This window comes from Delphinapterus leucas, chromosome 1, assembly GCF_059928025.1.
Source record: "Delphinapterus leucas isolate spDelLeu-1000000601 "Yukka" chromosome 1, BTC_Dleu_Yukka2, whole genome shotgun sequence".
In the NCBI taxonomy this organism is placed as follows: domain Eukaryota; kingdom Metazoa; phylum Chordata; class Mammalia; order Artiodactyla; family Monodontidae; genus Delphinapterus; species Delphinapterus leucas.
In genome coordinates, this window is record NC_143129.1 from 146,751,675 (window position 1) to 146,776,884 (window position 25,210).

The following is a 25,210-nucleotide window of genomic DNA, read 5'->3' on the forward strand; positions in this document are numbered from 1 at the left end:
AGTGATGTTGAGCAGCTTTTCATGTGCTTCTTGGCCATCTGTATGTCTTCTTTGGAGAAATGTCTATTTAGGTCTTCTGCCCATTTTTGGATTGCGCTGTTTGTTTCTTTAATATTGGGCTGCATGAGCTGTTTATATATTTTGGAGATTAATCCTTTGTCCGTTTGCAAATATTTTCTCCCATTCTGAGGGTTGTCTTTTGGTCTTGTTTATGGTTTCCTTTGCTGTGCAAAAGCTTTGAAGTTTCATTAGGCCCCATTTGTTTATTTTTAGTTTTATTTCCATTACTCTAGGAGGTGGATCAAAAAAGATCTTGCTGTGATTTATGTCAGAGTGTTCTTCCTATGTTTTCCTCTAAGAGTTTTATTATAGTGTCCAGTCTTAACATTTAGGTCTCGAATCCATTTTGAGTTTATTTTTGTGTATGGTGTTAGGGAGTGTTCTAATTTCATTCTTTTACATGTAGCTGTCCAGTTTTCCCAGCACCACTTATTGAAGGGCTGTCTTTTCTCCATTGTATATCCTTGCCTCCTTTGTCATAGATTAGTTGACCATAGGTGCGTGGGTTTACCTCTGGGCTTTCTATATTGTTCCACTGATCTATGTTTCTGTTTTTGTGCCAGTACCATACTGTCTTGATTACTGTAGCTTTTTAGTATAGTCTGAAGTCAGGGAGTCTGATTCCTCCAGCTCCGTTTTTATTTTTCAAGACGGCTTTGGCTATTCGGGGTCTTTTGTGTCTCCATACAAATTTTAAGATTTTTTGTTCTAGCTCCGTAAAACATGCCATTGTTAATTTGATAGGGATTGCATTGAATCTGTAGATTGCTTTGGGTACTATAGTCATTTTCACAATATTGATTCTTCTAATTCAAGAACATGGTTTATCTCTCCATCTGTTGGTATCATCTTTAATTTCTTCATCAGTGTCTTATAATTTTCTGCATACAGGTCTTTTGTCTCCCTAGGTAGGTTATTGCTAGATATTTTATTCTTTTTGTTGCAATGGTAAATGGGAGTGTTTCCTTAATTTCTCTTTCAGATTTTTCATCATTAGTGTATAGGAATGCAAGAGATTTCTGTGCATTAATTTTGTATCCTGCTACTTTACCATATTCATTGATTAGCTCTAGTAGTTTTCCGGTGGCATCTTTAGAATTCTCTATGTATAGTATCATGTCATCTGCAAACAGTGACAGTTTTACTTCTTCTTTTCCAATTGGGATTCCTTTTATTTCTTTTTCTTCTCTGATTGCCGTGGCTAGGACTTCCAAAACTATGTTGAATAATAGTGGTGAGAGTGGACATCCTTGTCTTGTTCCTGATCCTAGAGGGAATGCTTTCAGTTTTTCACCATGCATAATGATGTTTGCTGTGGGTTTGTCATATATGGCCTTTATTATATTGAGGTAGGTTCCCGCTATGCCCACTTTCTGGAGAGTTTTTATCATAAATGGGTGTTGAATTTTGTCAAAAGCCTTTTCTGCATCTTTTGAGATGATCATATGGTTTTTATTCTTCAATTTGTTAATATGGTCTATCACATCGATTGATTTGCATATATTAAAGAATCCTTGCATCCCTGGGATAAATCCCACTTGATCATGGTGTATGATTATTTTAATGTGTTGTTGGATTCTGTTTGCTAGTATTTTGTTGGGGATTTTTGCATCTATATTCATCAGTGATATTGGCCTGTAATTTTCTTTATTTTTTAGTATCTTTGTCTGATTTTGGTTTCGGGGTGATGGTGGCCTCATAGAATGAGTTCCTTCCTCTGCAATTTTTTGGAAGAGTTTGAGAAAGATGGGTGTTAGCTCTTCTCTAAATGTTTGATAGAATTCACCTGTGAAGCCATCTGGTCCTGGACTTCTGTTTGTTGGAAGATTTTTAATCACAGTTTCAATTTCGTTACTTGTGATTGGTCTGTTCATATGTTCTATTTCTTCCTGGTTCAGTCTTGGAAGGTTATACCTTTCTGAGAATTTGTCCATTTCTTACAGGTTGTCCATTTTGTTGGCATAGAGTTGCTTGTAGTAGTCGCTTAGGATGCTTTGTATTTCTGTGGTGTGTGTTGTAACTTCTCCTTTTTCATTTCTAATTTTATCGATTTGAGTCCTCTCCCTCTTTTTCTTGATGAGTCTGGCTAATGGTTTATCAATTTTGTTTATCTTCTCAAAGAACCAGCTTTTAGTTTTATTGATCTTTGCTATTGTTTTCTTTGTTTCTATTTCATATATTTCTGCTCTGATCTTTATGGTTTCTTTCCTTCTGCTAACTTTGGGTTTTGTTTGTTCTTCTTTCTCTAGTTCCTTTAGGTGTAAGGTTAGATTGTTCATTTGAGATTTTTCTTATTTCTTGATGTAGGCTTGTATAGCTATAAACTTCCCTCTTAGAACTGCTTTTGCTGCATCCCATAGGTTTTGGATCGTCATGTTTTCATTGTCATTTGTCTCTAGGTATTTTTTGATTTCCTCTTTGATTTCTTCAGTGATCTCTTGGTTATTTAGTAACGTATTGCTTAGCCTTCATGTGTTTGTGTTTTTTACGTTTTTTTCTCTGTAATTCATTTCTAATCTCATAGTGTTGTGGTCAGAAAAGATGCTTGATATGATTTCTATTTTCTTAAATTTACTGAGGCTTGATTTGTGACCCAAGATGTGTTCTATCCTGGAGAATGTTCCGTGTGCACTTGAGAAGAAAGTGTAATCTGTTGTTTTTGGATGGAATGTCCTATAAATATCAGTTAAATCTATTTGGTCTTTTGTGTCATTTAAAACTTCTGTTTCCTTATTTATTTTCATTTTGGATGATCTGTCCATTGGTGTAAGTGAGGTGTTAAAGTCCCCCACTATTATTGTGTTACTGTCGATTTTCTCTTTTATAGATGTTAGCGGTTGCCTTATGTATTGAGGTGCTCCTATGTTGAGTGCATATATATTTATAACTGTTTTATCTTCTTCTTGGATTGATCCCTTGATCGTTATGTAGTGTCCTTCCTTGTCTGTTGTAACATTCTTTATTTTAAAGTCTATTTTATCTGATATGAGTATTGCTACTCCAGCTTTCTTTTGATTTCCGTTTGCATGGAATATCTTTTTCCGTCCCCTCACTTCGGTCTGTATGTGTCCCTAGGTCTGAAGTGGGTTTCTTGTAGACAACATATATATGGGTCTTGTTTTTGTATCCATTCAGCAAGTCTGTGTCTTTTGGTTGGAGCATTTAATCCATTCATGTTTAAGGTAATTATCGATATGTATGTTCCCATGACCATTTTCTTAATTGTTTTGCGTTTGTTTTTGTAGGTCCTTTTCTTCTCTTGTGTTTCCCACTTAGAGAAATTCCTTTAGCATTTGTTGTAGAGCTGGTTTGGTGGTGCTGAATTCTCTTAGCTTTTGCTTGTCTTTAAAGCTTTTGATTTCTCCGTCAAATCTGAATGAGATCCTTGCTGGGTAGAGTAATCTTGTTGTAGTTTCTTCCCTTTCATCACTTTAAGTATATCATGCCACTCCCTTCTGGCTTGTAGAGTTTCTGCTGAGAAATCAGCTGTTAACGTTATGGGAGTTCCCTTGTATGTTATTTACTGTTTTCCCTTGCTGCTTTCAATAATTTTTCTTTGTCTTTAATTTTTGCCAGTTTGATTACTCTGTGCCTCTGCATGTTTCTCCTTGCGTTTATCCTGTATGGGACTCACTGCGCTTCCTGGACTTGGGTGGCTATTTCTTTTCCCATGTTAGGGAAGTTTTCGACTATAATTTCTTCAGGTATTTTCTCTGGTCCATTCTCTCTCTCTTCTCCTTCTGGGACCCCTGTAATGTGAATGTTGTTGCATTTAATGCTGTCCCAGAGGTCTCTTAGGCTGTCTTCATTTCTTTTCATTCTTTTTTCTTTACTCTGTTCCACAGCATTGAATTCCACCATTCTGTCTTCCAGGTCACTTATCCATTCTTCTGCCTCAGTTATTCTGCTATTGATTCCTTCTAGTGTAGTATTCATTTCAGTCATTCTATTGTTCATCTCTGTTTGTTTGTTCTTTAATTCTTCTAGGTCTTTGTTAAACATTTGCATCTTCTCTATCTTTGCTTCCATTCTTTTTCCGAGGTCCTGGATCATCTTCTATTGTTATTCTGAATTCTTTTTCTGGAAGGTTGCCTATCTCCACTTCATTTAGTAGTTTTTCTGTGGTTTTATCTTGTTCCTTCATCTGGTACATAGCCCTCTGCCTTTTCATCTTGTCTATCTTTCTGTGAATGTGGTTTTCGTTCCACAGGCTGCAGGATTGTAGTTCTTCTTGCTTCTGCTGTCTGCCCTCTGGTGGATGAGGCTATCTAAGAGGCTTGTGTAAGTTTCCTGATGGCAGGGACTGGTGGTGGGTAGAGCAGACTGTTGCTCTGGTGGGCAGAGCTCAGTAAAGCTTCAATCCGCTTGACTGTTGATGGGTGGGGCTGGGTTTGTTCCCTGTTGGTTGTTTGGCCTGAGGCAACCCAACACTGGAACCTACCTGGGCTCTTTGGTGGGGCCAATGACAGACTCTGGGAAGGCTCATGCCAAGGAGTACTTCCCAGAAGTTATGCTGCCAGTGTCCTTGTCCCCACGGTGAGGCACAGCCAACCCCTGCCTCTGCAGGAGTTGCTCCAACACTAGCAGGTGGGTCTGGTTCAGTCTCTATGGGGTCACTCCTCCTTCCCCTGAGTCCCGACGTGCACACTACTTTGTGTGTGCCCTCTAAGAGTGGAGTCTCTGTTTCTCCCAGTCCTGTTGAAGTCCTGCAGTCAGATCCCACTAGCCTTCAAAGTCGATTCTCTAGGAATTCCTCCTCCCGTTGCCGGACCCCCAGGTTGGGAAGCCTGATGTGGGGCTCAGAACCTTCACTGTAGTGGGTGGACTTCTGTGGTATAAGTGTTGTCCAGTCTGTGAGTCACCCACCCAGCAGTTACGGGATTTGATTTTACTGTGATTGCGCCCCTCCTATGGTCGCATTGTGGCTTCTCCTTTGTCTTTGGATGTGGGGTATCTTTTTTGGTGAGTTCCAGTGTCTTCCTGTCGATGACTGTCCAGTAGTTAGTTGTGATTCTGGTGTTCTCACAAGACGGAGTGAGAGCATGTCCTTCTACTCCGCCATCTTGGTTCCTCGTATTGTGTTTTTGTAAATTTTTTTTGTATCATCTTATGGGTGGAGTCTTGGCTTTGGATTCAGATATACATGAAATTAAATTCAGCATCTACCATGTAATATTGTTGTATCCTTGTGAAAGTTGCAAGCTCTACGAGCTTTTTTTATCACATCTATAAAATGAAGGTAATACCAATCTAATTGGATTATTAGGGGAGTTAAAATGACAAATTATATGTCAAACATCTAGCATAGTGCCTAGCATATAACAGGTACTTTGGGATTATTAATTTTTTCTTATTTCAAGAATATATATATATAGTATGATTTAAGTATTGTGACTGATACTTTTCATGTGTCGTAATTGTTTTTCCCTTCAGAGTAGTTAACTCAAGAGGTTATCCATTTATTCTCATTTGATTGTAATTGAGTAGAGTGTTTTCAAAACTCAGATTTTGGAATTGTCTTCCATATTTGCGATTCATTCTTCTGAAATTCCCAATTTCGGGTGAATTTTATTTTTTATGGTAATCAAAAAGACTGAAATTTTTAAACCAGTTTTTGAGACAGTGTTGGAATAAGACTAAATAATAATACTGCCTTTCTTATCTTACACTGGATTCTGAAGACTATATTAGATAAGTATCAGACATATTTAGGATTATCATGATATCATTTGAAATTAGTATATTATCTCCTATGATGACTATTTTGAAAAGGACAGCTATCTCTTGGGTATATGAGTACTGAATTGTTTATTAAAAAGTATTCGTTCACTGCTTATTTTTGTCTCATATATTTACATAGTTGTATCCTTCACATATATAGTAAAAATTTTACTTTTTTTTTGTTTTCTGAAAAACTGTTTTCAACTTTTTTTTTAGCGCTCACCAGAATATACCAATTGCCGATATCTGTGCAAACTTTGCTTAATTCACATTGAAAACATCCAGGGAGCTCATAAACATATAAAAGAGAAACGACATAAGAAAAACATTTTGGTAAGTCTTTTTACAAAATATTTTATTTATTTATTGAGTGGTAAAACTATATCAAATATTTTTTATTAATGAAAGTAAAAATCAAGTATTTGTCTAGTCATATAGTAGTAACTGAAATGATAGCGTTGAAAGCTGTGATTGCCTTTCTTATCTTAGGTGATCAGGAGGGGAACCTTCTCAGAGACCAGTTTGCTTATCCTAAAGTATGTTGATTCCTAAGTTTAAAGGTACAATCAGTTAGTCCAACCAATATTTATTGAGTTCTTATGTGTTAGGTCTAGGGAGTGGTGAATAAGATAGTCATGGTTCTTGTCCTCAGAGTTTCTAAAGTATTGGTGAAGGCATACATTGAATAAGGATTTAAGTAAGATGAGTTTTATTAAAGGGGCAATTGTGGTGCTAAGGAAGTGTACAAGGATATTTTACTTAATTTAGAGGAGGGGTAGTTTCTTTGAGAAAGTGACATTTGTTGAACCTTGAAGTAGAGGTTGAGTGCCATAGAAGGGTGAGATGAGAGCATTTTACACAAAAAAGCAGTATGAAGGTCTCTAAGTTATGAAAGGACATGGCATATGAGGAGCTGAAAGAGCATGATTGGAGCAAAGAGAGCCAGGAGGAAAATGATATGAGATGAAGCTGGAGAAGCCCAGATCATGCAGGGCCTTTTAAGGTTTAGCCTTTGGGAATTCATAAGTTTTCAGTGATTTTTATTAGAACATTTCATATAGACATAGTATAAGTAGAATATTTTCTTTTTAAAATTCATTAGTATGTTAGCTATTTAATTTTTTCTTTTCAAAGTTATAGTGTTAATTCTATATAAATTCTTACTTATCTCTAAGATATCTTCTCTGAGAAATACTCTTTTACTTGACCTTCCTAACAAGTCTGTGTTATAGGTACACTTTCTTGGTGTTCCCACAGTGGCTTGATCAGAAAACCTTATACACTGTGTTATAAATGTCTGCCTTCTCTCTTCTTCCAGGCTTCAGTATCCAAATATTGTAGAGGACAGGTTTAATTTCTTATTTATTTTTGTTTCTGCGTTGCTTAGTACAGTGTCTGACACATAGTAGGTGCTCAGCACATTTTTATTGAAAATAATGAATGCATTGAAAAAATTCAGGAACTTAGAAGGAAAAGAAATCATTCAAGTTTTGTCAGCCTATTATTTTGATTTAATTAGCATTTCAGAAGACTTAATAGAACAGAGCCAAAGTGGTAGTTTAGGAGATAATAACTGAGAAATTTCAAGAAATGTTCAAAGATGCTGATCATTAGCTGCAGGAAGCTCAGGGAATTCCAAACAGACTTAAAAAGAAAGCCATTATATATTATATACATTATAGGGAATTTTAGAATATTACAAAAAAACAAAACTAAGCTTAAAAGCAGCTCTACTGGACTTTTGGTGAAGTTGGAATAACAGGGCCTGGATTTACCTTCTCCTCAAAATAACCAACAAAACAAAAAAAGACAAAAATCACTAATAATGTCTTCTTTAGGCAATGAAGGACCAACAGTGAATGGAAAACAAATGAGATGAGCTCAATGATTACTCCAATTTGAGAGAGTTTCTAGATGGTATTATAGGGAGTAGAATGCAGTGGATTCCCAGGGTTGAGATGGACGAGTCCAGGGAGTACAGCGTGGCTGGAGTTTGTAGGACAGAATAACAAAAACGAGAAAGCTATACAGAGAGAAACCCAGAGATCTATGGACAGTCCCCTCAGAGTATTCAGCACAATACTGTGGTGCATGCATGTGGGAAAGCTTCCTGAAGCCAGAGAAAGAACCATCTGAGGGGATTAGAACAGTGCTTGGTGCTCACACAGAGCCGGGAATAGTATCTTCCAACTATCCAGACTGAAAAGCCTCATACTTTGTGGGGTATTGGGTAGAGTACTCAGAAAGGTCTTATTTTACTAATGGGGAATATTTAACCCTAAACTAAATGTGGTCTGGTCCCAACTAAAAAGTTTTAAAGGCAAGATCCAAAAGAATAAACTATTTCCAAGTATTTCATGTCATTATTGAACAAAGCTTGAGAATATTTATAGGAATACAAAATATTCATCGCTGCCAAAAAGTTCACATTGTCTGCCATTCAAAGATTATCAGGCATACATGGAAGCAGGAAAATACAAACCATGAAGAGAAGAAAGATCAGCCAGTCAAAACTGACCTTGAACTGACCCAGTAGAATTAGTAGAGAAGGACATTAAGGCAGTTAATATAACTATATTCCTGATGTTCCCAAAAATAGAGACATGGAAGATATAAAAAAAGATTCAAATTGAACTTATAGAAGTGAAAACTACAATGTCTAAGATGAAAAATCTTAGTGCGTAGGACTAATGGCAGATCAGACATTGCAAAAGAAAAGGTTAGTGAGGGGCTTCCCTGGTGGCGCAGTGGTTAAGAATCTGCCTGTCAGTGCAGGGGACACAGGTTCGAGCCCTGGTCCGGAAGCATCCCACATGCTGCGGAGCAACTAAGCCCATGCGCCACAACTGCTGAGCCTGTGCTCTAGAACGCGTGAGCCACAACTGCTAGCCCACGTGCCACAACTACTGAAGCCCACGTGCCTAGAGCCTGTGCTCTGCAACAAGAGAAGCCACCGAAATGAGAAGCCCATTCACTGCAATGAAGAGTAGCTCCCGCTCGCCACAACTAGGGAAAGCCTGTGTGCAGCAATGAAGACCCAATGCAGCCAAAAATAAACAAAATAAATAAATTTATATTTAAAAAAAAAAGGTTAGTGAACTTGAAGATAAAGCAATGGAAACTATCCAAAATGAAACAGAAAGAAAAAAGAACTTGGGAAAAAGAAAGAAAAGAGGATCATTGAGCTCTGGGATAATTGATATGTATGTACCCGTTCTACACAAACTCTTCCAGAACACTGAAGAGGAAGAATGCTTCCCAACCCAGTCTATGAGGCCCACATTACTCTAATACCAAAACCAGGAAAGGACATTACAATGAAAGAAAACTTCAGAGCAATATCCCTCATTAACGTAAATGCAGAAATTCTGAACATTATTTTAGAAAATTGAATCCAACAGTATATTTAAGGAAGAAATACATCATGACCAAATAGGAATTTATTACAGGAGTGCATTGTTGGTTTAACATTAGAAAATGAATCAATGTAATTCATCATACTAACAAACCGAAAAAGAAAACTATATGATCATCTTAGTAGATGCTGAAAAAGCATTTAAAGTCCTGATTAAAAAATCTCAGCAGGGCTTCCCTGGTGGCGCAGTGGTTGAGAGTCCACCTGCCGATGCAGGGGACACGGGTTCGTGCCCTGGTCTGGGAAGATCCCACATGCCGCGGAGCGGCTGGGCCCGTGAGCCATGGCCGCTGAGCCTGCACGTCCGGAGCCTGTGCTCCGCAACGGGAGAGGCCACAACAGTGAGAGGCCAGCGTACCGCAAAAAAAAAAAAAAAATCTCAGCAGACTAGGAATAGAAGGGAGCTTCCTCAACATGATAAAGAACATCTATGAAGAAGTCACAGCTAATTTTATACTTACTTGTGAAAGACTGAATGTTGTCTCCCTAAGATTAGGAAAAAAGACAGGCATGAAAATGGTATAGCTGCTGTGGGAAACTGTGTTGCAGTTCCTCAAAAAGTTAAAAATGGAATTACTGTGTGATCCAGCAATTACACTTTTGGGTATATACTCATAAGAATTGAAAACAGGGTCTTGAAGTGATATTTGTACGGCCATGTTCATTGTAGCATTATTCACAATAGCTTAAACATAGAAGCAGCTCAGTTGTCCATCAACAGATGAATGGATAAATAAAATGTCACATATACATACAGTGAAATATTATACTGCCTTAAAAAGCAAGGCAGGGAGGACTTCCCTGGTGGTCCAGTGGGTAAGACTCTGTGCTCCCAATGCAGGGGGCCCAGGTGTGATCCCTGGCCGGGGAACTAGATCCCACATGCATGCCGCAAGTAAGAGTCTGCATGGTGCAACTAAGAAGTCTGCATGCTGCAACTAAGAGCCCGCATGCCACAACTAAAAAAGATCATGTGTGCCGCAACTAAGCATGCCACAACAAAGATCCCGCGTGCTGTAACTAAGACCTGGTGCAGCCAAAATAAATATTTAAAAGAAAAAAAAAAAAAGCAAGGCAGGGACTTCCCTGGTGGTCCAGTGGTTAAGACTTTGCCTTCCAATGCAGGGGATGTGGGTTTGATCCCTGGTCGGGGAGCTAAGATGGGACATGCCTCCTGGCCAAAAAACCAATACGTAAAACAAAAGCAATATTGTAACAAATTCAATACAGGCTTTGAAAATAGTCCACATAGAAAAACATAATCTTTAAAAAAAAAAAGGAAAGGCAATTCTGATATGTTACAACATGGAAGAACCTTGAGTAAATTAAAGCTAAGTGAAATAAGCCAGTCATAAAAAGACAAATACTGTATGATTCCACTTATATGAGGTACTTAGAGTAGTCAGAATCATAGAGATAGAAAGTAGAATGGTGGTTGTCAGGGACTGGAGAGATGGAGGAATGGGGAGCTATCCTTAATGGGTGTACAGTTTCAGTTTTACAAGATGAAAAGAATTCTGATGAATGATGGTGATATTTACACAACAAATGAATGTCCTTAATTCCACTGAATTGTACTTGTAAAAATTGTTAAGATAGTAAGTTTTATGTTATGTATATTTTATCACAATAAAAAATTGGAAAAAAAAGATAGATATGTTCACTCTTACCACTTTTATTCAGCATTTTATTAGGGGTTCTAGCCAGTGTAGTCAGGCAAGAGAAAGAAAGGCAAGCTGTCCAAACTGGAAAAGAAGAAGTGAAACTATATTTGTAGGTAATATGATTGTTTATATAGAAGTCTAGAAAAGACTTATTCATTAGAATTAATGAGTGAGTTTAGCAAGGTTGCAGAATACAAGCTCAATATGCAAAAATCAATTATATTTTTATATACTAACAGTAAACAGTATAAAATTGAAATTAAAAAAAACTGCTATTTATAATAGCATCAAAAATACACAAAACTTGTGTACAGAAATTACAGAACATTCCTGAGAGAAATTAAAGAAGAGCTAAAGAAATGCAGAAATAAACCTTTTTATATGTTGGAAGAATTGATATTGTTAAATTTCTTTCTAAACTGACCAAAATCCCAAATTGAAAAGCTGATTCTAAAATTCATCTGGAGGGACTTCCCTGGTGGTCCAGTGGTAAAGAATCTTCCTGCAATGCAGGGGATGTGGGTTCGATCCCTGGTTAGGGAACTATGTTCCCACATGCCACGGGGCAACTAAGCCCACGCGCCACAACTAATGAGCTCATGCGCCTCAACTTAGAGAGCCTACGTGCTGCAAAACTACAGAGCCCACAGGCCCTGGAGCCTGCGTGCCACAACTAGAGAAGAGAAAACCCGCATACCACAACTTCGAGAAGCCCGCATACCTCAACAAAGATCCCGCATGCCGCAACTAAGACCCGACGCAGCCAAAAACAAACAAATAATAAATAAATCTTTAAAAAAAAGCTATAATGGAAAAGAATCTGCAAAAGAATCTGTCTGTATAACTGAATCACTTTGTTGTACACCTGAAACATTGTAAATCAACTATACTTCAATAAAAAAGATAAAAAAGAAGAGAAAAGCTAAAATTCATCTGTAAATGCAAAGACCCTAGAAAATCTAAAACAACTTTGAAAAAGACCAAAGTTGGAGGACTAACAACACCTGATTTCCAGACTTATAAAGCTACAATAATCAAAGTGTGATATTGGCATCAAGTAGATCAGTGGAGCAGAATAGTGAGTCTAGAAATAAGACTACAGTTCTATGAACAACTGAATTTTGACAGATATTCAAAGATAATTCAGTGGAGAAATGATAATCTTTTAAATATATGAAAAGTTAGATATCCATGTACAAAGAAAGACCTTTGATCCATACCTTGCACTATGTAAAAAAATAACTCAAAACTGGATTACAGACCTAAATGTAAAACCTAAAAGTATAAAGTTTACAGAATAAAAAATGAGATAAAATCTTTATGACCTTGGATTAGGCAAAATTTCTTAGGTATGATACCAGAGGAAAAAAATGATTAATGGGACTTCCTCAAAATTATAAACTTATGCTTCTTGAAAGATATTTTCTAAAGAACAACAATATTAGCTGCAGACTGGGAAAAAATATTTGCAAATCATATCTGGTAAGTGATTTGTATATAGAAGATATAAAAAACTTTCAAAACTCAATAATAAGTATAGTAATCCCCCCCTTATTCGCGGTTTTGCTTTCTGTGGTTTCAGTTACCTTTGGTCAGCCATGTCTGAAAATATCAAATGGAAAATTCCATAAATAAACAACTTACAGTTTTAAACTACATGCCATTCTGAATAGTGTGGTGAAATCTCATGTTGTTCAGCTTCATCCTGCCTGGGATATGAAACATCCCTTTGTTTAGCATATCCACGCTGCGTATACTACCTGCCTGTTAATCACTTAGTAGCCATCTTGGTTATCAGATTGGCTGTTGGTGGTATCACAGTGCTTGTGTTTGAGTAATCCTTATTTTATTTAATAATGGCCCCAAAGTGCAAGAGTAGTGATGCAGGCCATTTGGGTAGTCTCTTAACGTGCCTAATTTATAAATAAAACTTTATCATAGGTAAGTATGTAGAGGAAGAAAATAGTATTTACAGGGTTTGGTGCTATCTGTGGTTTCAGGCCTCCACTGGAGGCGTTGTAACATATCCTCCAAGGATAAGGGGTGACTATTGTAAACAACCAAATAAAAATATGGGCCAAAGGTTAGAGCCAACACTTTTTAAAAGAAGACATACAGATGTCAAACACATGAAAAGATGCTCAACATTATTCGTCATTAGGGAAATCACTACACTTATTAGAACAGCTAAAGTTGAAAAGATTGACTATGCCAAGCGTTGTCAAGGATGTGAATGAATGGCAAGTCTAAAACAGGGCTGGTGGAAATGTGAAATATTACATCCACTTTCTTTTTATTTTATTTATTTTTTTAAACTTAAAAAAATATTTATTTATGTGGTTGCACTGGGTCTTAGTTGTGGCTCACTGGCTCCTTAGTTGCGGCTCGCTGGCTCTTTAGTTGTGGCATACATGTGGGATCTAGTTCCCTGACCAGGGATCGAACCTGGGCCCCAAGCATTGGGAACATGGAATCTTATCCACTGAGCCACCAGGGAAGGCCCCTCCTTTCTTTTTAAAGATTTTTTTCTTTTTTAATTAAAAAAAATTTTTTTAATTTATTTGGCTGCATTGGGTCTTAGTTGCGGCACGTGGGACCTTTGTGGCATGCACGGTGTTTTCGTTGCGGTGTGTGGGCTTCTCTAGTTGTGGCATACGGGCTCCAGAGCTCATGGGCTCAGTAGCTGAGGCATGCAGGCTCTCTAGTTGTGGCATGTGGGCTCTAGAGCACACGGGCTTAGTAGTTGCGGCCCGTGGGCTTAGTTGCCCTGTGGCACGTGGGATCTTAGTTCCCCGACCAGGGATCGAACGCGTGTCCTCTGCATTGGAAGGCGGATTCGTAGCCACTGGACCACCAGGGAAGTCCCTAAAGGTTTATTTTTAAATTATTTTTAATTGAGAGTTGGTTGGCATATAACATTATATTAGTTTCAGGTGTACAACATAATGATTCAATATATGTATATTTTGTGAAATGATCACCACAGTAAATCTAGTTAATATCCACCACCACACATAACAATTTATTTTTCTTGAGGTGAGAACTTTTAAGATTTACTCTCAGCAACTTTTCAATATACAATACAGGGCATGTGGGCTTTGTACCTTTTGACTACTTTCACCCATTTCGCTCACCCCCAACCACCCACCCCTGCCTCCGGCAACCACCAATCTGTTCTCTGTATGAGTTCAGATTTTGTTGTTGTTGTTTTTAGATTCCACGTGTGAGATCATACAATATTTGTCTTTCTCTGTCAGACTTATTTCATTTAGCAGTATGCCCTTAGGGTCCATCCATGTTGTGGCACATGGCAAGATTTTCTTTATTTTTATGGCTGAATAATATTCAGTTATATATATGGACCACATTTTCTTTATTCATTCATCCATCAGTGGACACTTAGGTTGTTTCCATGTCTGGGCTGTTGTAAATAATGCTGCATTGAACATGGAGGTGCAGATTTCTTTTCCCGTTAGTGTTTTCGTTTCTTTTGGATAAATACCCAGAAGTGGAATTATTGGATCATATGATAATACATCCACTTTGAAAACATTTTGGCAGTTTTTAAAAAGTTAAACATACGCCTAATATATGATTCAGTCATTCAATTCCTATGGATCTCTCCAAGATAAGTGAAAGTATATGTCTCTACATTTACTTGTATATGAATATTCAAAGCAGTTTTATGTGTAATAGCCAAAGAGGTGAACAGATATACAAATTGTGGTATATCCATACCTTGTTATACTATTTGGTGTAAAAAGGAATGAACAGCACAACATAGATGAATCTCAAAATAAGTATCCTGAGTGTAAAAAGCCAGACAAAAATGACTATATACTGTGTGATTCCATGCATGTGAAATTCTAGAAAATGCAGTCTAAGCTGTAGTCATAGACAGCAGGTTGGTGGTTGCCTGAGTATGGGTGTGGAAGAGGGAGGGAGTGATTACAAAGGGATATGAGGGAATTTTTGCGAGTGATTGATATGTTTATTATCTTGACGGTGGCAATGGTTTTATTATATACATGTGTCAAAAATGAACCAAATTGTAAACCTTAAATATGTGCAATTTGTTTTACATAAATTATATCTCAGTAAAGTTTCTTTTTGAAAAGCAGCCAGAAAAAAAAGGTAAGGTCATTCATAAAGGTGTGGAAGTTGGGAATGTGGCTGACTTATCAGTAGTAGCAATAGAAGCCAGAAGACAGTTGAATAATATCTTAAGAGTTCTGGAGAGAGGAAAACCTCCTGTCAACCTTTATTTCTATATTCAGTGAAATTATCTAACAGTAACCAATACAGAATATATATATATATACACACGCACATACACACATACACACACACTTATTTATTTTTTATATTTATTTTATTCAAGTATAGTTGATTTACAACGTTACAATTTCTGCTGTATAGCAGAGTGATTCAGTTATACATATATATACATTCTTTTAAATATTTTTTTCCATTATGGTTTATCCAGACATTGAATATAGTTCCCTGTGCTATACAGTAGGACCTTGTTGTTAAGCCATTCTATATATAATAATTTGCATCTGCTAATCCCAAACTCCCAATCCATCCCTCCCTCTCCCCCATCCCCTTTGGCAACCACAAATCTGTCTCTGTCTGTGAGTCTGTTTCTGTTTCAAAAATAAGTTCATTTGTGTCATATTTTGGATTCCACATATAAGTGATATTATATGGTATTTGTCTTATTCTTCCTGACTTACTTCACTTCACTTCACTTAGTATGATAATCCCTAGGTTCATCCATGTTGCTGCAAATGGCATTGTTTCATTCTTTTTTATCGCTGAGTAGTATCCCATTGTATATATGTATCATGTCTTCTTTATCCTGTTGATGGACATTTAGGTTGTTTCCATGTCTTGGCTACAGTGACTAGTGCTACTATGAACATAGGGTGCATGTTAACATCTTTATTGGAGTATAATTGCTTTACAGTGGTGTGTTACTTTCTGCTGTATAACAAAGTGAATCAGCTATACATATACATACATCCCCATATCTCCTCCCTCTTGTGTCTTCCTCCCACCCTCCCTGTCTCACCCCTCTAGCTGGACACAAAGCACCTTAACTGATCTCCTTGTGCTATGCGGCTGCTTCCCACTAGCTATTTATTTTACATTTGGTAGTGTATATATGTCCACGCCACTCTCTCACTTCGTCGCAGCTTACCCTTCCCACTCCCCATGTCCTCACGTCCATTCTCCATGTCTACGTCTTTATTCCTGTCCTGCCCCTAGGTTCTTCAGAACCATTTTTTTTTTTTTTTAGATTCCGTATGTATGTGTTAGCAAACGGTATTAGTCTTTCTATTTCTGACTTACTTTACTCTGTGTGACAGTCTCTAGGTCCATCCACCTCACTACAAATAACTCAATTTCGTTTCTTTTTATGGCTGAGTAATATTCCATTGTATATTGTGCCACATCTTTTTTTTTAATCACTAAATTAATACTTATTAGGTGAATAAGACATGAGCTCTGAGTTCAGAAACTGAAAAGTGAAGTGGGAGGCAGATAAGGATGGCAGTATCTGATTTATTTGTGAAATAGAGTCTATAACTTAATGGTGAGTCTGACATATTAAAGGGATTGAGTAGGAAAGACAAATGGTTTTCTCCCAAGCAGTCTCCAAACCACCCACTCTCCTTTGTGTGTGTGTGATTTTTAAAAAAGTTTGCCAGGTATTTTATTTTATTTTTTAACATTTTTCTTGGGGTATAAGTGCTTTACAATGATGTGTTCGTTTCTGCTGTATAACAAAGTGAATCAGCTATATGTATACATATGTATACATATCCTCTGATACGGGGATACATATATCCCTATATCACCTCCCTCTTGCTCCTCCTGCCTCCCACCCTCCCTATTCGACCTCTATAGGTGGTCGCAAAGCACCGAGCTGATCTCCCTGTGCTATGCAGCTGCTTCCCACTAGCTATCTATTTTACATTTGGCGGTGTATATATGTCAGTGCTACTCTCTCACTTCTCCCCAGCTTATCCTTCCCCCATCCCATGTCCTCAAGTCCATTCTCTACGTGTGTCTTTATTCCATTCCTGCCCTTAGGTTACCAGAACCAATTTCTTTTTATCTTTAGATTCCGTATATATGTGTTAGTATATGATACTTGTTTTTCTCTTTCTGACTTACTTCACTCTGTGTGACAGACTCTAGGTCCATCTACCTCACTACAAATAACTCAGTTTCGTTTCTTTTTGTGGCTGAATATTATTCCATTGTATATATGTGCCACATCTTCTTTATCCATTCATCTGTTGATGGACACTTAGGTTGTATCCATGTCCTGGCTATCTTAAATAGTGCTGCAGTGAACATTGTGGTACATGTCTCTTTTTGAATTATGGTTTTCACAGGGTATATGCCCAGTAGTGGGATTGCTAGATCATATGGTAGTTCTATTTGTAGTTTTTTAAGGAACCTCCATACTGTTCTCCATAGTGGCTGTATCAATTTACATTGCCAACAACAGTGCAAGAGGGTTCCCTTTTCTCCACACCCTCTCCAGCATTTATTATTTCTAGATTTTTTGATGATGGCCATTCTGACTGGTGTGAGGTGATACCTCATTGTAGTTGTGACTTGCATTTCTCTAATGATTAGTGATGTTGAGCATCCTTTCATGTGTTTGTTGGCAGTCTGTATATCTTCTTATACAGATTGTATACAGGAGAAATGTGTATTTAGGTCTTATACAGGAGAAATGCGTATTTAGGTCTTCTGCCCATTTTTGGATTGGGTTGTTTGTTTTCTTGATATTGAGCTGCATGAGCTGCTTGTATATTTTGGATATTAATCCTTTGTCAGTTGCTTCGTTTTCAAATATTTTCTCCTATTCTGAGGGGGTTTTTTTGGTCTTGTTTGTGGTTTCCTTTGCTGTGCAAAAGCTTTTAAGTTTCATTAGGTCCCATTTGTTTATTTTTGTTTTTACTTCCATTTCTCTAGGAGGTGGGTCAAAAAGGGTCTTGCTATGATTTATGTCATAGAGTGTTCTGCCTATGTTTTCCTCTAAGAGTTTTATAGTGTCTGGTTTTACATTTAGGTCTTTAATACATTTTGAGTTTATTTTTGTGTATGGTGTTAGGGAGTGTTCTAATTTCATTCTTTTACATGTAGCTGTCCAGTTTTCCCAGCACCACTTATTGAAGAGGCTGTCTTTTCTCCATTGTATATTCTTGCCTCCTTTATCAAAGATAAGGTGACCATATGTGCATGGGTTTATCTCTGGGCTTTGTATCCTGTTCCATTGATCTATATTTCTGTTTTTGTGCCAGTACCATACTGTCGTGATTACTGTAGCTTTTGTAGTATAGTCTGAAGTCAGGGAGCCTGGCTCCTCCAAATCCTGAACAAAATACTAGCAAACAGAATCCAACAGCACATTAAAGGGATCATATACTATGATCAAGTGGGGTTTATCCAAGGAATGCAGGGATTCATCAATATACGCAAATCAATCAATGTGATAAACCATATTAACAAATTGAAGGAGAAAAAACATGATCGTCTCAATAGATGCAGAAAAAGCTTTCGACAAAATTCAACACTCATTTATGATAAAAACCCTCCAGAAAGTAGGCATAGAGGGAACTTAACATAATAAAAGGCCAAATATATGACAAACCCACAGCCAACATCATTCTCAGTGGTGAAAAACTGAAATCATTTCCACTAAGATCAGGAACGAGACAAGGTTGCCCACTCTCACCACTATTATTCAACATAGTTTTGGAATTTTTAGCCACTGCAATCAGAGAAGTAAAAGAAATAAAAGGAATCCAAATCGGAAAAGAGGAAGTAAAACTGTCACTGTTTGCAGATGACATGATACTATACATAGAGAATCTTAAAGATGCTACTAGAAAACTTCTAGAGCTAATCAATGAATTTGGTAAAGTAGCAGGATACAAAATTAATGTACAGAAATCTCTTGCATTCCTATACACTACTGATGAAAAATCTGAGAGAGAAATTAAGGAAACACTCCCACTTACTGTTGAAACAAAAAGAATAAAATACCTAGGAATAAACCTATCTTAGGAGACAAAAGACCTGTATGCAGAAAACTATAAGACAGTGATGAAAGAAATTAAAGATGATACAAACAGATGGAGAGATATACCATGTTCTTGAATTGGAAGAATCAACATTGTGAAAATGACTATAGTACCGAAAGCAATGTACAGATTCAATGCAATCCCTATCATACTCCAATGGCATTTTCACAGAACTAGAACCAAAAATTTCACAATTTGTATGGAAACACAAAAGCCCCTGAATAGCTAAAGCAATCTTGAGAAAGAAAAACGGAGCTGCATGTATTTCTTTGAATTAGAGTTTTCTCTGGATATATACCCAGTAGTGGGATTGCTGGATCATATTCTGTTTGTAGTTCTGTTTGTAGTTTTTTAAGGAACCTCCATACTTTTCTCCATAATGGTTGTACCAAGTTACATTCCTACCAGCAGTGGGAAGGGTTCCCTTTTCTCCTCAGCCTCTCCAACATTTATTATTTGTAGACTTTTTCATGATGGCCATTCTGACTGGTGTGAGGTGGTACATCATAATTTTGATATGTATTTCTCTAATAAGTAGTGATGTTGAGCATCTTTTTTTGTGTCTGTTGGTCATTTCTGTGTCTTTGGAGAAATGTCTATTTTGGTCTGCCCATTTTTCGATTGGGTTGTTTTTTGTCATTGTTGAGTTGTATGAACTCTTTGTTTATTTTGGAATTAAGCCCTTGTTGGTCACATAATGTGCAAATATTTTCTCCCAGTCTGTAGGTTATCTTTTCGTTTTGTTTATGGCTTCCTTTGCTGTACAAAAGCTTATAAGTTTGATTAGATTCCACTTGTTTATTTTTGCTTTTATTTCTTTTGCTTTGGGAGACTGACCTAAGAAAACATGGGTATGATTTATGTCAGAGAATGTTTTGCTTATGTTCTCGTCTAAGAGTTTTATGGTGTCATGTCTTTTTTCTTTTTTTTGCGGTACACCGGCCTCTCACTGTTGTGGCCTCTCCCGTTGCGGGGCACAGGCTCCGGACGCGCAGGCCCAGTGGCCATGGCTCACGGGCCCAGCCGCTCCGCGGCACGTGGGATCTTCCTGGACCGGGGCACGAACCCGTGTCCCCTGCATCAGCAGGTGGACTCTCAACCACTGCACCACCAGGGAAGCCCGGTGTCATGTCTTATGTTTAAGTCTTTAAGCCATTTTGAGTTTACTTTTGTGTATGGTGTGAGGGTGTATTCTAACTTCATTGATTTACATGCAGCTGTCCAACTTTCCCAACACCACTGAGAGCAGAATATATTGATGGACAAATGAAATAAGAGAGTTAACCTCCAAAAGACCCTCAGTAAAGGAAATTCTAAAGGATGTATTTTAGATGAAAGGAAAATGATCCTCAGGGAAACATGAGAGATGTGAGAAGGAACAGAGAATTAAAGACATATTGGTTGAATAAAATAACAGTAGCAGCAACAATAACAACAGCATTCAATTTGTCAGGGACGAAAATGCAGGCTAGAACTCAAGTACTCAACAATAATAGGATATACGTTCAGAGAGAGTTATCAGTGTTACAGCTTTTAAAAAATTTCTGGTTTGGGAAGAGAATAAAGATACTGGCTTATTTTTTAGATATTTTTACGTTAAGTATACATGTTGAAATACCTAGGTATGCAGTAAAAGATGGGCAGTAGAGTAAAGCTTCCAAACTAATATAGGAAGAAAGGTTAAATAAGATAATGAAAAAGTCTCCATCCTAAAGAATGGGCAGGTGTGTGGGGTAGGGTGGTGGGCTGAGGGTGTCAGCAAAAGCAGATGAAAAAGAAAGCTCAATCAAAATTTATCTTACACCTATTCAAAAAGATAAATGAGCTATATTTTTCCAGTTAAAAGACTGATACAAATTTTTGATTTATAAATAATTTATTGTGTACCTTAAGCTTCTGTCTTAGGCACTGATAGTATGGAGATCTAAAAAAATAAAGCATTATAACATGTGGATGTAGGGAGTTCACAGGTATTGGGAACCGGGCATATAAGCAAAGGGTTGAAAGAGTGTGGTAAGTGTGATAGTAGATGGTTTTTAGAATATGCTGTGACAGCAGATTGGGGCTTATGTAATAAAGTTTGTGTAGTGAGTCAGAGAAGGCTTAATAGAGATGGTGAATAGAGAATCTGATCCTTGTTCTTAAAAATGTTAGCCAGGGGGCTTCCATGGTGGCACAGTGGTTAATAATCCACCTGCCAATGCAAGGGACACGGGTTCGAGCCCTGGTCCAGGAAGATCCCACATGCCACGGAGCAGCTAAGCCTGTGCACCGCAACTACGGAGCCTGCGCTCTAGAGCCTATGGGCCATGGCTGCTGAGCCCGCATACCACAGCTACTAAAGCCTGTGCTTAGAGCCCATGCTGCACAAGAAGAGAAGCCATGACAACGAGAAGCCTGCGCATCGCAACTAGAGAAAGCCCATGTGCAGCAATGAAGACCCAAGGCAGCCAAAAAAAGAAAAAAAAGTTAGCCAGGTAAAGAAGTGAGAATACATCTTTACAGAAGAGAAACCAGCATGTGCAGAGTTACTGAAGCAAGAAACGGCAGACTGTGTTCAGGGAAAAACTAGTAGCTTAGCATAACTGAAGAAAACTGGCAAAGGGAGGGATGAAATATATGATGTTGGAGAGTTGGGCAAAAGCCTGATCATGAATGAATATGTATACTATGTTGGAGTGTTTGGATTTTATTTTGAGGTTTATGGGGCTTAATGACACGTAATTTTGCAACATTACTCACCCTCGAATAAGTGTGAAATAAGCCTTTGAAGGGTCTAGATTGGGGAGACGAGTTAGTTTTTTTTTTTTTTGCCGTGCCTTGTGGCATGTGGGATCTTAGTTCCCCGACCAGGATCAAACCCGTGCCCCCTGCATTGGAAGTGCGGAATCTTAACCACTGGACCTCCAGGGACGTCCCACCAGTTAGTCTTTAATGATAGTCTAGTCAGGCAATGAGGAACATTTGATATGAAGTAGTAGTTAGTGAGAATGGACTTGAGGTTAGAGTTTTAAGAGCAATGTAGGATATAGAATTGTGGAAGTAGAGGCCTAGGATGTCTAAAATGATCATAAGGTATCTGATTTGAGATGTTATTATAGATTCTGATGCCATTAACTTAGAGGAAATACTAAAAGAAAAATGTTTTAGAACATACTCAGTTTGATACACTTGTAGGACATTTCAAGAAGAGATGTTCACCCATCAGTTGAATATAAAGATCTGGAATTTATATTAGGAGCTGGAGAATCATATTTGGTAATCTTCAGCATATCTAAGTCATAGATTTAGGTGAGATCACCCAAGGGAGTGAGAAGGAGAGAAGATCAAACAACACAAACATTTAAGGGACTAATAGCGGAGGAGCAACCAATAGACCGGAAAATGATCAGAAAAATAGGAAAAATGGAGAAAGATATCACAGAAGCCAAAAATAAGGAGAGTTTTAAAAAGATAGTCCAAAGTGTCTGATAATATAGATAAAAATAATCTAAGAACGTAAAAATGTTTGACTTGGCAATAAGGAGGTTTTGATAATCCTGTAAGAGCAGTTTCTGTTTTAGAGCTAATGATATAGTTTTGAGTGAACAGGTTAAAGGAATGGTGTATGGACTCAACCTTCAGTAAGCTTCGTTGTGAAAAAAGAGTAAGGAAGATTGCTGGAGTTTCACACAGGATCTTTTTTTTTTTTAGATATGGCATAGTAGAACTCTCATCATGGTTCACAGCTTTAATTTTTATTAATTTCAGTAATTGTGTAATTAATCCTTATCTCTCTCTTGACTGTAAACTCCATAGGGCAGGGATTATATGCATTCTTTTTTCCCTGTTGTATCTCCATTGCCTAGCACAGTGCCTGACACTTAGATGCTCCATAATATTTGTTGACTAATTATTACATTGGAAGTGGAAAGTGCACAGACATGGGAGTTAGACCTAGATTTAATTCTCATTTCCATTGTGTGATTCTAGAAAGATATTTAACATCCCTGAGCCTCAGTTTTCTTATCTATAAAATGATTATTTTTTCTTTTTTCCTTTAAGATCTTTATTGGGTATAATTGCTTTGCAATGTTGTGTTAGTTTCTGCTGTATAACACAGTGAATCAGCTATATGCATATGTATATCCCCATATCCCCTCCCTCTTGTGTCTCCCTCCCACCCTCCTTATCCCACTCCTCTAGGTGGTCGCAAAGCACCAAGCAGATCTCCCTGTTCTATGTAGCTGCTTCCCACTAGCTATCTGTTTTACATTTGGTAGTGTATCTGTGTCAGTGTTACTCTCTCACTTCATCCCAGCTTACCCTTCCCCCTCCCTGTGTCCTCAAGTCCATTCTCTATGTCTGTGTCTTTATTCCTGTCTTGTCCCTAGGTTCATCAGAACCATTTTTTTTTTTTTTAGATTCCATGTGTATGTGTTAGCATATGGTATTTGTTTTTCTCTTTCTGACTTACTTCACTCTGTATGACCAACTCTGGGTCCGTCCACCTCACTACAAATAACTCAGTTTCGTTTCTTTTTGTGGCTGAGTAATATTCCATTGTATATATGTGCCACACTTTCTTTATCCATTCATTTGTCCATGGACACTTAGGTTGCTTCCATGTCCTGGCTGTTGTAAATAGTGCTGAAATGAATATTGTGGTACATTACTCTTTTTGAATTACGGTTTTCTCAGGGTATATGTGTAGTAGTGGGATTGCTGGGTCATATGGTAGTTCTATTTGTAGTTTTTAAGGAACCTCCATACTGTTCTCCATAGTGGCTGTATCAATTTACATTCCCACCAAAGTGCAAGAGGGTTCCCTTTTCTCCACACCCTTTGCAGTATTTATTGTCTGTAGATTTTTTGATGATGGCCATTTTGACCGGTGTGAGGTGATACCTCATTGTAGTTTTGATTTGCATTTCTCTAATGTTTAGTGATGTTGAGCATCTTTTCATGTGTTTGTTGGCAATCTGTATATCTTCTTTGGAGAGATGTCTGTTTAGGTCTTCTGCCCATTTTTGAATGGGGTTGTTTGTTTTCTTGATATTGAGCTGTATGAGCTGCTTGTATATTTTGGATATTAATCCTTTGTCAGTTGCTTCGTTTGCAAATAATTTCTCCCATTCTGAGGGTTGTCTTTTGGTCTTGTTTATGGTTTCCTTTGCTGTGCAAAAGCTTTTAAGTTTCATTAGGTCCCATTTGTTTATTTTTGTTTTTATTTCCATTTCTCTAGGAGGTAGGTCAAAAAGGATCTTGCTATGATTTATGTCATAGAGTGTTCTGCCTATGTTTTCCTCTAAGAGTTTTATAGTGTCTGTTTTTACATTTAGGTCTTTAATACATTTTGAGTTTATTTTTGTGTATGGTGTTAGGGAGTGTTCTAATTTCATTCTTTTACATGTAGCTGTCCAGTTTTCCCAGCACCACTTATTGAAGAGGCTGTCTTTTCTCCATTGTATATTCTTGCCTCCTTTATCAAAGATAAGGTGACCATATGTGTGTGGGTTTATCTCTGGGCTTTCTATCCTGTTCCAATGATCTATATTTCTGTTTTTGTGCCAGTACCATACTGTCTTGATTACTGTAGCTCTGTAGTATAGTCTGAAGTAGGGAGCCTGATTCCTCCAGCTCCGTTTTTATTTTTCAAGATTGCTTTGGCTATTCGGGGTCTTTTGTATTTCCATACAAATAGTACAGTTTTTTGTTCTAGTTCTGTGAAAAATGCCATTGGTAGTTTGATAGGGATTGCATTGAATCTGTAGATTGCTTTGGGTAGTATAGTCATTTCACAATGTTGATTCTTCCAATCCAAGAACATGGTATATCTCTCCATCTGTTTGTATCATCTTTAATGTCTTTCATCACTGTCTTACAGTTTTCTGTTTACAGATCTTTTGTCTCCTTAGGTAGGTTTATTCCTAGGTATTTTGTTCTTTTTGTTGCAGTGGTAAATGGGAGTGCTTTCTTAATTTCTCTTTCAGATGTTTTATCATTAGTGTTTAGGAATGCAAGAGAGTTTTGTACATTAATTTTGTATCCTGCTGCTTTACCAAATTCATTGATTAGCCTGAGTAGTTTTCTGGTAGCATCTTTAGGATTCTCTGTGTATAGTATCATGTCATTTGCAAACAGTGACAGTTTTACTTCCTTTCTGATTTGTATTCCTTTTATTTCTTTTACTTCTCTGATTGCTGTGGCTAAAATTTCCAAAACTATGTTGAATAATAATGGTGAGAGTTGGCAACCTTGTC

General features: G+C 37.5%; 1 protein-coding gene across 9 annotated transcripts in view; it reads left to right on the forward strand.

The window, feature by feature from the left end:
• TUT4 (terminal uridylyl transferase 4) overlaps positions 1-25,210 on the forward strand; it is a 149,590-nt gene that overhangs the window by 41,591 nt on the left and 82,789 nt on the right. For all 9 annotated transcript variants that reach the window (XM_089922638.1, XM_022575693.3, XM_022575696.3 and 6 more), the window contains exon 4: positions 5,998-6,114. In XM_089922638.1, coding sequence (XP_089778764.1) covers positions 5,998-6,114 — 117 coding nt within the window. The remainder of the gene's footprint in view (positions 1-5,997; positions 6,115-25,210) is intronic.